This window comes from Rhineura floridana, chromosome 11 (assembly GCF_030035675.1).
Source record: "Rhineura floridana isolate rRhiFlo1 chromosome 11, rRhiFlo1.hap2, whole genome shotgun sequence".
NCBI classification, from domain to species: Eukaryota; Metazoa; Chordata; class Lepidosauria; order Squamata; family Rhineuridae; genus Rhineura; species Rhineura floridana.
Genome location: NC_084490.1, coordinates 57,077,214 through 57,092,324, shown reverse-complemented (window position 1 = coordinate 57,092,324; position 15,111 = coordinate 57,077,214). Strand labels below are relative to the sequence as shown.

At 45.3% G+C, this 15,111-nt stretch overlaps 1 protein-coding gene across 1 annotated transcript in view; it reads right to left on the bottom strand.

Moving 5' to 3' along the window:
• VAT1 (vesicle amine transport 1) overlaps positions 1–15,111 on the bottom strand; it is a 42,721-nt gene that overhangs the window by 8,565 nt on the left and 19,045 nt on the right. The window contains exons 2-5 of the mRNA XM_061588233.1: positions 7,058–7,265; positions 4,828–4,998; positions 4,310–4,399; positions 43–284 (exon numbers count right to left, since the gene is read on the bottom strand). Of these exons, the coding sequence (XP_061444217.1) occupies positions 43–284; positions 4,310–4,399; positions 4,828–4,998; positions 7,058–7,265 (711 nt within the window). The remainder of the gene's footprint in view (positions 1–42; positions 285–4,309; positions 4,400–4,827; positions 4,999–7,057; positions 7,266–15,111) is intronic.

Sequence of the window (15,111 nt, the reverse complement as noted above, 5' to 3'; positions counted from 1 at the left end):
CGGGGCATAAGAAAAGCTTGTTGCACTGCCATGCACTCTTACCTGCTCAAAGGGCCAAACAGAGTCCACCTTTGGCTTGATTTTGCCTTGACTGTAGAGGGCAATTAGTTTGGTCATCACACCACTTATGAGCTCCACCTCTTCATCCAGGGAGCCCAGACTGTAGCCACAAACAGCCTTGTTGAGATGAAGGAGCTGCAAGGCATTGATGCTGAACTGGTTCCACCAGGTCTTTGCCATGGCCATCAGGTTCTTCCTCTGTCCTGTTAGCAAGTTGGCTACACCTGGCAAGTTCAGAGTACATACAGTTTAGTATCAGTTTGCGTATTAGCTGCTGTACAGTGCCCAGCATTCCCTGAACGATTACACTCTAAATTCCCCCAGACAGGCCTTGGGCTTAATTTCAAGAGGCAAGATGCTGTACGGCAGGAGGAAGCTAAAACCTGCCTCAAAAGCTGGGTTGTTGGTGCTGGCTGAGGTTGCTTTATGGCATATGAAAAAGTACTCTACACATGCTCAAACACAACCCAAAGCTGCTGGCTCACACTGGCTCTTTTTGGATTGCTGTTATGAAACATTCACTTTACATTTTTCTCCACAAATTTCCAATTGTGTCTTTGCCTGGCCTCAAAACAAAGCGCTGGGGTGGGGGATGTATAACCCTACCCTCCAACATACACACAATGTCCCTTTTGCCCTCCTGGACTCTTTAATCATTATTACAGATGCTGGAAAAGGTACCCTGTTGCTACTAGCTGGTGAACTGCACTGGGTTTTAGAGGCAGGTGAAAAAAGGATCTGACTGATCACTGTATTTGGGGTTAGGAAAGCATTTACACCAGACTTGGATGGCTGAGAACGATCCTAGGTGGATGTTTTTCCCCCTCAGTGGAGGCTGTTCCCTGCAGCATGCAGCTTGCTCACCCGGTTATGCCATCTGGACTACTTGTTTATTTATCCAGCTATTGATTTTTTATGCCACCCTTCAATCTAAAACTATCAAGGCAATTTGTGTAGCGTCATACTCAGAGGAGACCTACTGAAATTAACAGACATGACTAACTTAGGTTCATTCTCTAACAGGTCTACTCTGAGTAGGACTCAGTTGACTACAACCCTTCCAATTCACACACAACAGTAAACAATACAGTAGAGCAGTCTTCCCCAACCTGGTGCCCTTCAGTTGTTGCTGGATTACAACTCCCATCATCCCTGACCACTGGCCATGCTGGCTGGAGCTGTAGTCCAGCAACATCTGGGGAGTATCAGGTTGGGGAAGGCTGCAATAGAGTAAATGCGGCAATAAAGGAACAAACAATACACATCTTCAAATGGTAAACTCTTAGATAAGTTGAAAGGTTTTTGCTGGGTGATGAATAGGCATAACATTAGGTGCTAGACAAGCCTTCCTGATTAACAGCTCTACAAACAGGGTACTAACAGAGAGAATGACCTCATCCTGGTCATCACCCAGGCACCTGGAAAAGGGCCTCCAAAGATCATCTCAGCTGACAGGAAAGCAGAACAGGAAAGCAGAAATTCCTTCAGGAACCAGGCTCCAAATTACATCTGGCTTAAAAGGCAAGCACCAATATTTCCCATTCAGAACAAGTTGGACACTACCTCCCACCAATGGTACCTCCCACCTTTTAGTATTGAGCTTCAGTTTATCGGCCCTCATCTAGTCCACTACTGAGAACAAGCACTGATTCAACACTTTCATTGCCTCACCCAAATTAGATGTAAAGGAGAGATTGAGCAAGGTCATCTGGAAGGGGTAGACACTCCAAAACTATGTGCTGACACTCCAAAACTCGGGTGATCTCACTCAGTGGTTGGTTTCACATAGACGAAAGACAACACAAGGGATAAGCTGTAACCCTGTGGGGCTCCACAGCACAAACATCAAGAGGCTGAGCAGCAGTTCTCCAGAAGCATTTTCTGGAACTGGCCATCCAGGTAGGAATAGAGTTACTGGAACTCTGTGACCCTGAATCCCAGAAGGATACCATGGCCAACAGCAGCCAAGGCCACTGACAGGTCCAGGGGAATTGGCAGGATCACCCTCCACCTCCCAGCATAGATCATCTATACTGAACCAGGCCTGAAGCCAGACTGAAATGACTCTAGGTTTTGTCATGCACAAACAATGATTAGTGGCAAACAGTAGTCTGGAGAGAGACAGAATGGGAGAGAGTGAGTGAGTAGGGGGTCTCTCTAACATTGCGGGAAAAGGGGAGGAAGTGGCTTCCAAGACCTTTTCAGAATTGTATCACTGGAAAGCTCTAAGATGGGAAATAACAGTGACCATTTTGGAATACCGTGTGGGAGTCTACAAAGGTCTACACGCTTTAGGTGTGAAACTTTTGGATTGCCACCAGAGGGTTGCAAGATCCTCATCTCCACTTCCAGTGTGACTGTGTAAGGGCTTTGTTAGTGGGCACAGAGACACAGTGTGTTCGCTGCCGGAAGAAGGGGGAGAGAAGTATTCAACAGCTTTGGAGTTTGACTCCCACATGCCACAAAACTTCTGTTACAGCTGCAGCGTTTTCAGTTGACTCAGATAAAAGGGAATGTGCTTCAGTGGATCTGTTGAGGACAGAAAAATGGAGCTTTGGTCTGACCCCAAGAAGCAGTCTCATATAACCGTATGCATTTCTATTTCTCAGGTTCCAGAGATTAAGCCTTGCATTGCACAGTGGTCCCAGGGCAGATCATTCTAGCATTTTCTTATTCAGGTTTGAGCATTGGGATTAAAAGGATTCTGGGGCTGGCCTGGGCTACATTCACACCAGACATTTATTCCACTATTATTCCACTTTAAACAGTCATGGCTTCACCCAAAGAATCCTGGGAAGCGTAGTTTGTGAAGGGTGCTGAGAGTTGTTAGGAGACCCCTATTCTCCTCGCAGAGCTACAATTGCCAGAGTTCACTGGGAAGATTGACTGACTGTTAAACCGCTCTGAAAACTGTATCTCTGTGAGGGAATAGGGGTCTCCCAACAGCACTCAGCACCCTTCACAAACTACCCTTCCCAGTATTCTTTGGGGGAAGTCATAACTAGTTAAAGTGGAATAATAGTAGAATTGGGGAACATTGCTCGACACCGCGGGCTCTCCAATATGGGGTCCCGCAGGGGTCAGTTTTGTCCCCCCTGCTTTTTAATATCTACATGAAGCCGTTGGGAGAGGTCATCAGGAGTTTTGGAGTGCGTTGTCATCAGTATGCTGATGACACGCAGCTCTACTTCTCCTTTTCATCTTCTTCAGGTGAGGCTGTCGATTTGCTGAACCGTTGCCTGGCCTCGACAATGGACTGGATGAGAGTTAACAAACTGAAGCTCAATCCAGACAAGACTGAGATGCTGTTGGTGGACGGGTTCTCTGATCGGATGGTGGATATATACCCTGTCCTGGACGGGGTTACACTCCCCCTAAAGGACCGGGTTCGTAGTCTGGGAGTCTTTTTAGACTCTTCCCTCTCACTTGAGGCTCAAGTAGCCTCGGTGGTTAGGAATGCGTTTTACCAACTTCGGTTGGTAGCCCAGCTACGTCACTATTTGAGTAAAGAGGACCTTACATCAGTGGTACATGCTCTGGTAACCTCACGTTTGGATTACTGTAATGCGCTTTACGTAGGGCTACCTTTGAAGACAGTTCGGAAGCTACAACTAGTGCAAAATGCGGCGGCCAGATTGCTGACAAGGACCAAGCGGTCCGAGCATATAACACCTGTTCTGGCCAGCTTGCACTGGTTGCCAATATGTTTCCGGGCTAGATTCAAAGTGTTGGTATTAACCTATAAAGCCTTATACGGTGCGGGACCACGATACCTTGCGGAACGCCTCTTCCGATATGAACCGGCCCGTGCACTACGTTCTGCTACGAAGGCCCTCCTCCGGGTTCCAACTCACAGGGAGGCCCGGAGGGTGATGACAAGATCTAGGGCCTTCTCAGTGGTGGCCCCCGAACTATGGAACAGTCTCCCTGAGGAAGTACGCCTGGCGCCGACTCTGCTCTCCTTCCGGCGCCAGGTCAAAACCTTCCTATTCTCTAAAGCATTTTAAGTTACACTGATTTAATTTTAAAAATGTTTATTGTGTTGGATTGTTGCTTGTATTTTAATATTGTTTTGTTATTTATTGTATTTTTATGCTGTTTTATGTTCACCGCCCAGAGAGCTATTGCTAGTCGGGCGGTATATAAATTTAATAAATAATAAATAAATAAATAAATAAATAAATGTCTGGTGTGAATGTGGCCCATGATGGAACCTAACTTCAATTACACCCTAGTTTTCTTTACTTACCATAGGTGACTAGTTTGCCCATTGGCTTTAGGAGATTAAAGCCTTTTGTGGTATCTGAACCCCCCAAAGGGTCCAACACAACATCTACACCTAAAAAGACAAAGAGAGAAAGTTACCATTACAACAGATTTATCAGGAACTTCCAGTATTCAGGGGGGAAATGTCAAATACCAAATCCAAAATTTGTTTCTGAACAAGTTTTAATGTTTCTAACTTACAGAAACATTTCAAAAACTACAGAAGGGAAAGTCTTGATCGTTTTTTAGAAAAATATAAGGCTATAATGCGAGGTATTCACTTGGCCAAATTTAACAGCACTCTAACCTAATCAACTAAGATCCTCTTAACTGGGTGACAGCCTTACAAATTGGAATATATTTGGAGTTCTGCAAATAAATTTGGGTTAGCAAAATGTGACTCTCTACCCACTTTCATTTCAGCTGCCTCACAAGCAGAAACCCAGAGATAGAAAAAACAGTCACCCTGCCCCCTCCATCCCTTCCCTCTCTGTTTCTGACCTTTGGGGGAGATTTTCCGGACTTCTGCCACATAATCAGCTGCCCGGTAGTCAATGGGATGAGTGACACCATTCTCCTTGAGGGCATCATGTTTGGAAGCAGAGGCGGTGCCAAAAACTGTGACATCTTCCACAGTTTTGCAGAGCTGGACAGCTGCAGTTCCCACTCCACCTGGAAGGGGGAAAGAGAGCCAAATAAAATGCTGGAGGCAGCATGGAGCCATTGGCAGCAAGCAACGTGCACAGCTTTTGTGTTCTCATCCAACTATCCAAAGGGGGAAATCCTCTCCCTGCTACAGAGGAAGTTCACTGTCAAATTAAGCAGACAGTGGTTGCTGAATTGGCCCAAAGTACAGGAGACACAAGGTAGGTTGATTATGAGCCAAAAAAAAGTTTGTTTCACAGAAGTTCAGCAGAGTTTATTGCTTCTAGGCCTAACTTTACATTTTTCTATAATGGCCTAAGTTAGGATCCTTCAGAGATGTTCTGTCCGGTAACATGAAATGGACAAAGCCTTGAGAGAATACCTATACCAGGGGTTATCGACATGGCACCCACAGATGCCCATGCACCCACAGAGACTTTTCCTGGCACTTGCAGGGTCCCCTCCCTACCACTAAAATTAGGCTCAAAAGAAGTATTCTATTGTAGCCAAGAAAATAGGTTGCAGTGGGTGCTTTGTGCATGTGCAGGACTCACAACAGTTCTTCCAGATTGCAAATATTCCCACGGGCCCAAAAGTCTGGCAACCTCTGATCTGTACTATACAAACTAGTTTGAGACTCGTGACAATTGACACTGACTAGAATAAGTTGTATTCAACTAACTTTTACTTAAGGTAGACCCACTGAAGTGAATAGACCTATGTTAGCCATGGCCAATAATTTCAGTGGGTCTTTTCTAAGCAAGAGTTACTTAAATACAACCCATAGTCACATTCTAATACTCAATGGCTACGCTCACATGTAACAGTGAGCCAAGAATCTTGGTATTATAGACTATCGCGTGCATGAGCAGTGTGCTGGTGAGCTTAGGCCAACAGCACCATGGGAGGAGTGAAACAGGAGCGAACAGGTGAACAAGCCGGATGAGTGTGATGTCTGAACCTGGAATCTTGGTTTCTTCCTCCAGAACAAGCCAAGATTTCTTAAGCCAACAGCAATTTAGTCTGGCTAGTGATCCTGGCTAGTTATTTATTTATTTTATTAATTAAATTTATATCCTGCCCCTCCTCCCAGTAGGGAGAAACAAACCATGATCCAATCTTGGATCCATGATCCAAACTTGACTAAGCCGACTGGTTTACAAGTTCATGCCAGGGGAGGCATGAAGCTGAAGCAACCAGGCTGCCTGCACTAGCATGCAGCTTGTGCACAGTATGGTTTTTAAACAATGTTTAGAGAAAAGGCGGGTCAGAGGAGACATGATAGAAGTGTATAAAATTATGCATGGCATTGAGAAAGTGGATAGAGAAAAGTTCTTCTCCCTCTCTCATAATACTAGAACTCGTGGACATTCAAAGAAGCTGAATGTTGGAAGATTCAGGACAGACAAAAGGAAGTACTTCTTTACTCAGCGCACAGTTAAACTATGGAATTTGCTCCCACAAGATGCAGTAATGGCCACCAGCTTGGACGGCTTTAAAAGAAGATTAGACAAATTCATGGAGGACAGGGCTATCAATGGCTACTAGCCGTGATGGCTGTGCTGTGCCACCCTAGTCAGAGGCAGCATGCTTCTGAAAACCAGTTGCCGGAAGCCTCAGGAGGGGAGAGTGTTCTTGCACTCGGGTCCTGCTTGCGGGCTTCCCCCAGGCACCTGGTTGGCCACTGTGAGAACAGGATGCTGGACTAGATGGGCCACTGGCCTGATCCAGCAGGCTCTTCTTATGTTCTTATGTAATGTGGCTTACTGTTACTTGTGAACACAGCCAGTGTGATGTATTGGCAGAGTGCCAGACTATAACTGGCTGGGGAGACCCAAGTTCAAATCCACAATGATCCACAAAATTCACTATGTATTTGTCAGCCTAATCTACCTCACAGGGTTGCTGTAAGGATAAAAATGGAGGGGGGGGAGAACTCATGCACCATCTTGAACCAGAAAGGCAGGATATAAATGAACAAATACACTTGTAACACAGGAGGAGCGAGTACAGTGACCACTCAAGGACTTCGTTCTGAGCAGTTCAGCTACAGCTAAGTATCAGAGGAGAAGAAATTCATGGTTACCTGCTGCCATGTGGACAAGGATGCTCTGGTTGGGTCGCAGGTTGCCAAAGTCAAAGAGGATCATGTAGGCAGTGATGTAGTTAACCGGAAAGGCAGCAGCTTCCTCGAAGCTCATTCCTTCTGGCATGAGGAATGTCTGATTGGCTTGGACTGTCACAATCTCTTGCCAGAGCCCTGATCTAGCTATCACCATCACCTTATCACCTACCTGGTACAAGAGAGAAGAGGACTGTTAGGGCTGTCGGACTCAAACCCACGTGGAAGAGTATTAGAGGCTAGTCAAAGGATGGTGAGCCTGTGCCAGTCCAGATGTTGCTGGACTACAACTCCCATCATCCCTGACTATTGGCCATGCTGGCTGTGGCTGATGGGAGTGGGAGTCCAGTAACACTTGGAGGGCCACAGGTTCCTCATTCATGGGTCAGACCCTATATCACAACCTGAGGCCACAGAGGTTTCTCTCTTTCGGCGCAATCTGTGCAATTACTGTAGAGATACAGGGGACTTTAATAAAAGCAGCATCTGTCCCATGTACCTTGTGTCCTCCCAGTAGCATCTGAAGATGTACAGTGGGTCATTTTTACACTCAGTTGTGGGTCGTCGCCCTACAATAGTGAGTGCTTAAGAGCTAGAAGGCAACTGTTAGGAATGGCTCTCTGCAGTCGACTGAATTTTGGCTCCACCTAAATTTCAACACAAGTAGCCTATGAAGCTGATGTAACTTACATTTGAACTGGGTTTCACTACTTCCCACCTCTTTTTCATTCAGAAAATAAAAGTCTAGATTAGTGGTTCCCAACCTGGGGGCCGGGATCCCCAGGGGGCACGTGAAGTAATCCAGAGCGGGTCGTGAACAGTAAAGAAATGAATTATTTATTAATGTTTTTAAGAAGTCTTCACTCTTACACTGTCTGCTTCCCACTGGCGCTGCAGATGACACCTCCCCCTTGCTCCAAACGAGAGGGGAGGCCTTTTGATGAAGCGCCAGAGCAATGTGATACAGCTACAGAAGTGAGAAGTGCTCAGGTTCAGTACCAGAAGCATGAATGAACTGTAAGAAAGGAGGAGGTGTGGGCAGACCAGGGCAAGATGTCTTCACTATGAATGTTACAGCAGTTAATAATCATGATAGCAATAATAATGGGCTTATGGCAGGGTAGGGAAATGTGGATTTACATACGAGAAAGTCCAAAATGACAGGGAATGTCATGGATGCCGGTAAATTAATGGAAATACAAAGGGCTTAGATCGCAGATTAAAAGGAGGTATGGATGGGCCCTCTGTTACTATAGCAGGCCACAAACAGCATAGAAGCAAAGCCTCTTGGATTCTGCATTCATTGGTATGATGTAGTGCAGTGGTTCCCAACCTGGGTACCGGGACCCCCAGGGGGGCCGCGAAGTAATCCAGAGGGGGCTGTGAACAGTAAAGAAATGAATTATTTATTATTTTTTAAAAAGTCTTCACTCCCTCGACACATCTGCTTTCCACTGCCGCTGCAGATGACACCTCCCCCTTGCTCCAAATGAGAAGGGAGGCCTTTTCTGAAGTTCCAGAGCGTCTTTCAGGCGCCCTAAAGGCAGGCATCTGCCTATAAAATACATGGCAGATGCCAAAGGAGGCTGAGGGTGGGGCTACCAGGAAGAAGAGGGGATTACTATCACTGACTCCCGTCTCCTTGCACTGCCGCTACTGGCAACGCCCTTACTTAGAATGAGAGGAGAGGGCTTCTTGTGAAGCAAAAAGAAGCAAGCCTGCAAAAAAAGGCTGCTTTCCCCCTTCCTTCCTGGCAGCCAGCCTGCCTCCCTGGGGGGAGGGGGTCACAAAAAAATTTCAGCTTATAAAGGGGGTCCCGTGCTCATAAAGGTTGGGAACCACTGTTCTAGATGCAACCTCAAAACAAAAGAAATTTGGTATGTTTGGGCTGGAAGAAAGAATACTAAGGGATAGTATAGAATACTATACTAATACTTTAGAGTGTTCTTGCACTCGGGTCCTGCTTGCGGGCTTCCCCCAGGCACCTGGTTGGCCACTGTGAGAACAGGATGCTGGACTAGATGGGCCACTGGCCTGATCCAGCAGGCTCTTCTTATGTTCTTAACCAACAGTTTGCCAATAACTAAAACGCGTGACCTTTCTAATATTCCCTCATTGGCAACTTTCCAGGGTCACATACCAGTAGTGGGTGGGGCCAGAGGCAAAATTGGGTGGAGCAACCGGTATGACTCTTCCCTTTGTACTGTAAAAATCAGGAGCTTCCACACAGTGTCACACACACCTCCCTCTATCCTTCATCCAGGCTCTTAGCAGGCCTGCTAAGAACAGCCACATGAAAAGCTCAAGCCTGGAGGGAGGAAGTCTAGCTTGCACAGCAGTTGGAAGGGGAAAGGAGTCCAACTCCTTGTTTACTGCTTCAATGCATTGCTTTTTGGGGAAGTACCTATTGTCTCTTTCAACTCTGTGCTTCCTAAAGGGGCAGGCAATGCTTGTGCCAGGCATCAGCAGACACAGCCTCAAGACAGCCAACCCAATAAAAGGGCCTGCTGTCCCACCCAAGGCTTTGAGCTGGAACATCAGGAGAGACTAGCCTACAGTGTGCAATAATGAAAAGGTACCAGAGCTTAGATCTACCTTGAAGCCAATATTTTAAACATTGAAAACCTGCTCCCTTAACCCCAGATGTGCGGCAATGGCAGTTGTTGCCAGGAGAGGGGGGCAAAAGAACTGTGTATGCTCTGAGGCACTCTATTATGAGTGCTCATGTTCCAAGATTAAATCCTGGTTTTCAAATGGACTCCTGGAGTGAACATGAGGCCAAATTAAGCCCAACCTGCCTAGAAAATGGTTTTAATTGAGATACCCAACTTATAAATGTCTCAGGTGAATATTTTATGGCACAGATACAGAACACCCCCCATCTTCAGAGGCAACACACCTCTGCAAACCAGACGCAGATACAAAGGAGAATTCAAGGGAGAAAAAAGGCCATCTCCATTGTTTGGCTTCTGGGTTCCCTGGAGGCATCTAGCTGGCCATTGACAGAAACAGAATATTGGACTAGCTCAGGGGTGGGAAACCTGTAGCCTTCTACATGTTGTTGGACTACAACTCCCATTAACAATGTTGGTTGAGGTTGACAGGAAATTGAATTCAGCAACATCTGGAGTAGGGATGGAGGAGAATTTTATTTGGTCCACACTTAAGCGAACTGACTCCAACTCCCAGACTAATACTTGGACCAGAATTTTTATTTTATTTATTGCATGTATTCGTTGCTTACTATACAAAATGTCTCAAAGTGACTTTAAATTTAAAACCTTAAAAGATAAAAGAACATTTACTAAAGTATAATTATCCTTTGGATTTCACGCTTCCCCAAAGTTTGTTATAAAATTCTCAGCTCAAAAACATAGCAAAATGCATTAGAAATACATGTTTTTGTTAAATTATGTTTAGAAATGCATACATTGACATAAAATATGTATTTAAATATGTAATTTGTAAAAAATTGCATTTAATATATTTAAACATGAATTTTCATACAGGTTTATTTAAAATGTGGAGAGAGCTGCAGAAATGGGACAGCAATTATTTACGAATGAACATATGTCAAATTGACATGTACATTAACCAGAAGCAGATTAATTCATCTACCCCTAATCCAGAGAGATGCAGATTCCCTCCTATACTAGATGGCTCTTTGGCCTGATCCAGCTGGGCTGCTCTTCTGCAAGCAGCTTGAGAGATGGACAATGGCACACACAATGTCCCAACAACTGGCATGGAAGAGATCTGGGTTCTAAATTTAGGAAGGGGAAAGGGAGATTCTTTTCAAGAATTAAACAAGAGAGGTATCAGAGCTCAAGCCAGCCCATACATTTCACTCTCTCTCAGAAGTCTTTCCTCCTTATCCCAGAAGTGCATATGAGTCACATGCAAATTCTTAGCAATGAGGGGAAAACAACCTGCTCATGCTCAGTGTTATGCATAAGTTCTATAGGCGACCATGACATTGCTAAAATGTTTCCTGCCCTGTGGGTTGTGGGAGGGGAAGGGAGAAAAAGATGGGCACAACTGTGAAAGCATGTTGCAATACGCATACCCAAAACAGTTCACAGTTGTGTGGGTTTGGCAAGAGATACTTAAGCAAGCACGCATAAGGTTTTGTTACAGGCAAAGGGGCATAGCTGGAAGCTACTCAATACCCAAGGATAGTCGTCCGCCCCCCCCAAAAAGTTTCCCAGCATGCTTCAGAAATCCATTCGGCTGTATAATTCTGAAGTAAAAGGCAGGAGGAAATTCTTAACACCATGTATAACTGTTTTATTGAACTCAACACCATGGGGTGCTTGATGTTTTCAGTTAAACTTATTGTAGCAGAGAGCTAGATGAGAAACTGGAAAATACGTCTATCTCTGGCTCTCGGGACTTACTAGGCAAATGTATCATCTCCACCCAAGCTCCAGACTAACATCTGAGGTTTAGCACTGCCACCCATCATGTTTATTTCAGGCAGACCAGTGTTTTTCAAACTGAAGCCCAAGATTCCTGGGAACAACTCAGTGCAAAGGTCAATAATGGCACATGAGCTTCCCTGGCCAGTTGGAGGTGGTGGTGGGGAGAGGGAGAGACAGGCAGCTTACTCACCATGATGAATCTTCCCTGCAACATGCAGATGGACTGGTGTGTTCTCAGTAAGCCTCTCAATTTATGCAGCGTGATGGTGAGGCCTGACAGTCACTTCAAGTGAATGTTTACCCTAGGACATGTCCCAGAGTCCTTTACAACATGCAGGTTCTGTGCTACATATACTAGGGTTCCTCAGCAGAATAGTCAATTTAGAAAGTAAGGAGGTCTCTCTAGAAAGACCCTTTTAAATCCAGCTAGGCACTCATGGGAGTCTGCGGGAAGAGGCAAAGGGATCAGTTGCCTAGATGAGCCTCATACTTCCAGGTTTGTTTTTGCCTAACTTTCTGGTATTTGTAGAATCCAAGATCTAAGCTCATTGTGAGAAACTAATCAGCGTCTGCTTTTTTTGTGTTTTATTAGTCAATGAATGAAGCCTTGAAATGATTTCATATTTAGGAAAGCAAATCTAGCCAGTGAGACAAAGAGAAGGCTAGAGTGAAACACCCATTCTCTAGACTTCAATGAAGGAACTTCTTGGCTCATTTTTGAAGCCTTTCATGTTGGCCTTCCCTGGTGGAGAAGTGCTTGCTGCCCCACAGAAAACAAGTCAGCTATTCAGAATTTTAGCATAGCTGCAACTGGAGAGTACTACTGCTTACCTTTGGTTTTCAAGTTAAGAGAGGAGTTCATAATCTTTCTAACTTGAGTCATATTTCATACCCCCAAAATGTGAGCCCCTCCCGAGTTTGTAAACATTTTAAAATCACTCTGCTTATTCCAGTGTAGATAAAGTCCATTATTATTATACCCATACGATGGGGACGAGGCTGAGAGGGCACAAGTTACAACGGCCCTGCGAAGTATACCAGCGTTATACCCATTTTGCTGGAGAGAGAGGGGAACATATGAGTAATGTCAGTAGATTACTATTTTTAGAGAAATTGCACCCGTGCAATTAATTAAGGGTTGGGGGGGATGAAAGAAGCAGGGAAAGAACTGAGGGAGTCAGCAGCAAGCAGGAAATTGTTGTCCAGCCTGCTTGTAGATGGGCAGCAGGTCTATTCCCTGAGAAACAATGAAGGGGCAGACATGAAATACAAGTTTCTCAGGGGTCAGGTCTACTTAGGTCGTAGCGCTGCACAGTCACCAGCACCACCAGAAATGATAGTCTTGTTCTCTGATAGCTATGTTTAGTATGGAGTATTTACTCCCCCACCTGCACTCCTCTAAAAATCCTGCAGATGCCCTTACCAAGCATCTGCTTGATCTTAGCATGGCAACTTTCGCATTAAATGGACTAATAAGATGCTTCTTGTACACATACACAAGCTGCAATATTATGGTGGCTGGGCTCCTGGAGGGAACTGTGGAAACAATATAACCCTCTGGCGCTGCTTCCAGATTTCCGCCTGCCACGCATCTCTCCTGCTGAAAGAAAACACAACCATTTCCTCTGCAGAGGGGAAATCCTGTGTTTATTTGGCTCCAGTATCAGGAAAAGAGCAACATTGTGGCCCAGTATCCTTCACCTTCTACATGAACCTCCCTTCTCAGCAGTCATAAAATATTTTGCACGTGTGCGGAAGGCCAAACAGATGCCTGTTTGCCCCAATTAACGAAAGGAGCAGAGTTAAGTTTCCAGAGCAACACAGGACAAGACAGCCCAGTCCAGTGTACCATGTGGGCAGGTTCAATTTTGGAAGATCCAGGTTCAAACTGCATCTCAGCCATGGGCAGACTGGAGGGGCAAGTTCCCCCTCCCCCATCATCCCTCTCAACCTCCATCTTCCATGCATGAAATTCAGATAAACAATCCACCCTATTACTCAGATCTCAGGGGGTCACAGGGAGGGCAAATAATTTTTATAAAGCAAAAATCCAGTCTCAAACACAACAAGGAGTCTGTACTTTTCTGCATTTCATTTCCCTCTGACTACACTGTTTATGCCGCCATTATATTCATATTTATTGTTTGTTATTTGATTTATATCCTGCCCTTCCTCCCAAGCAGGTGCCCAGGGCAGCAGCAACCGGCTGCAACACCGTATGTGTATATACCTATAACTGAGGATAACTCTTAATGCATCTGAAGAAGTGGACTGTAGTCCTTGAAAGCCAGTGCCGTAATAAGTTTGCTAGCCTCTAAAGATGCCGCAAGATTCTACTTCTTACTAAAGCAACCACATATTAGTGAATTCTTTAGGACTTGCTTCCAAGTAAACATGGCTGGATCATACTACAAGAGTTGCAGATTAAGAAATACTTCATAACAGTTTTTCAAGCACACATATAATAAGCCTTGAGGGTGAAGAAGGGTTTATCTGATTTTATAATACTTTGCTGCAAACAGATGGGCTTCCTTTGTCACTAATCGAATTTCTCACCAGGAAACAGAAAGGAAAGCTGTCCATGGTGGGTTAGTTTTCCTACAGCTTAATCAGCACATGACAACGGTGGGTGCAGTCCTATTCATACTTACCTGGGAGTAAGTCTCATTGAATCAATGGAACTTACTTCTGAGCAAGCAAAAATAGATTGCACTCTTTTTAAAAGTTGTCTAAGGCTGCAGACAGGCTAGTTGCTTCAAAAGCAGCCAGACCGTTTTCTCTGGCTGCGATTTGAAACGACTCTGCCCACAGCCGGACACATCTCCCTTCCCCACTGCTGATTAGGACCGCCCACAGCAAAGCGCTGGGCCAATCACTGTGTGTGCCTCAGCCTTCAGCAAAGCTTTTTAATTGGACACACCTGAAGTAGCAACGGGGTTGTTGGCCATGGCCAATCAGTTGTGAAGTCAGTGTAAAGCTGACTTCCAGGTAAAACATGCTCAAGCTGCAACTTCCAAGGTTTTGGAGTAAAAGGGGACAGAGTTTGACGAGCATTATGTGTCCCCCACATTCAGAAAACAGAGGAGATGCACTGAAGCCAGCACAGCTGCAAGTGTGTCTCTACCCCAAGAGTCAAGCAACTCAAGGTTACATTACCATCATTAAGACTGCATTGACGATGTTGCCATTGGGTGAGTTTATGTGAAAGGGACCTCTTTGTTACAGGCCATAGCTCAGCAGTACAGCATCTGCTTTGCATGCAGACTGTCCCAGTTCAATCCCCAGGTAGGGCTGGAAGAGAACCCTCTGTGGAACCCTGGTCAGCCACGACCAGTCAGTGTAGCCAATACTGAGCTAGATGGACCAACGGCCTGACTCAGTTTAAGGCAGCTTCCTATGTGCCTAGCTTTTCACTTAGTGTCTGCCTTCCACCTCCCCAGAGGTTCCCACGTTGCTGAAGGCAGATCCTCCAATGCATACAAATGCCAAAAATGCTAAGAGATGCATTATCTAATCCCAGTGTGGAATTTAGTTGCCTCCTGCTGAAATGTGGTGGCTGGTTCAGAATACAGAGAACTTCAGCTTTCAGCAGTAGAG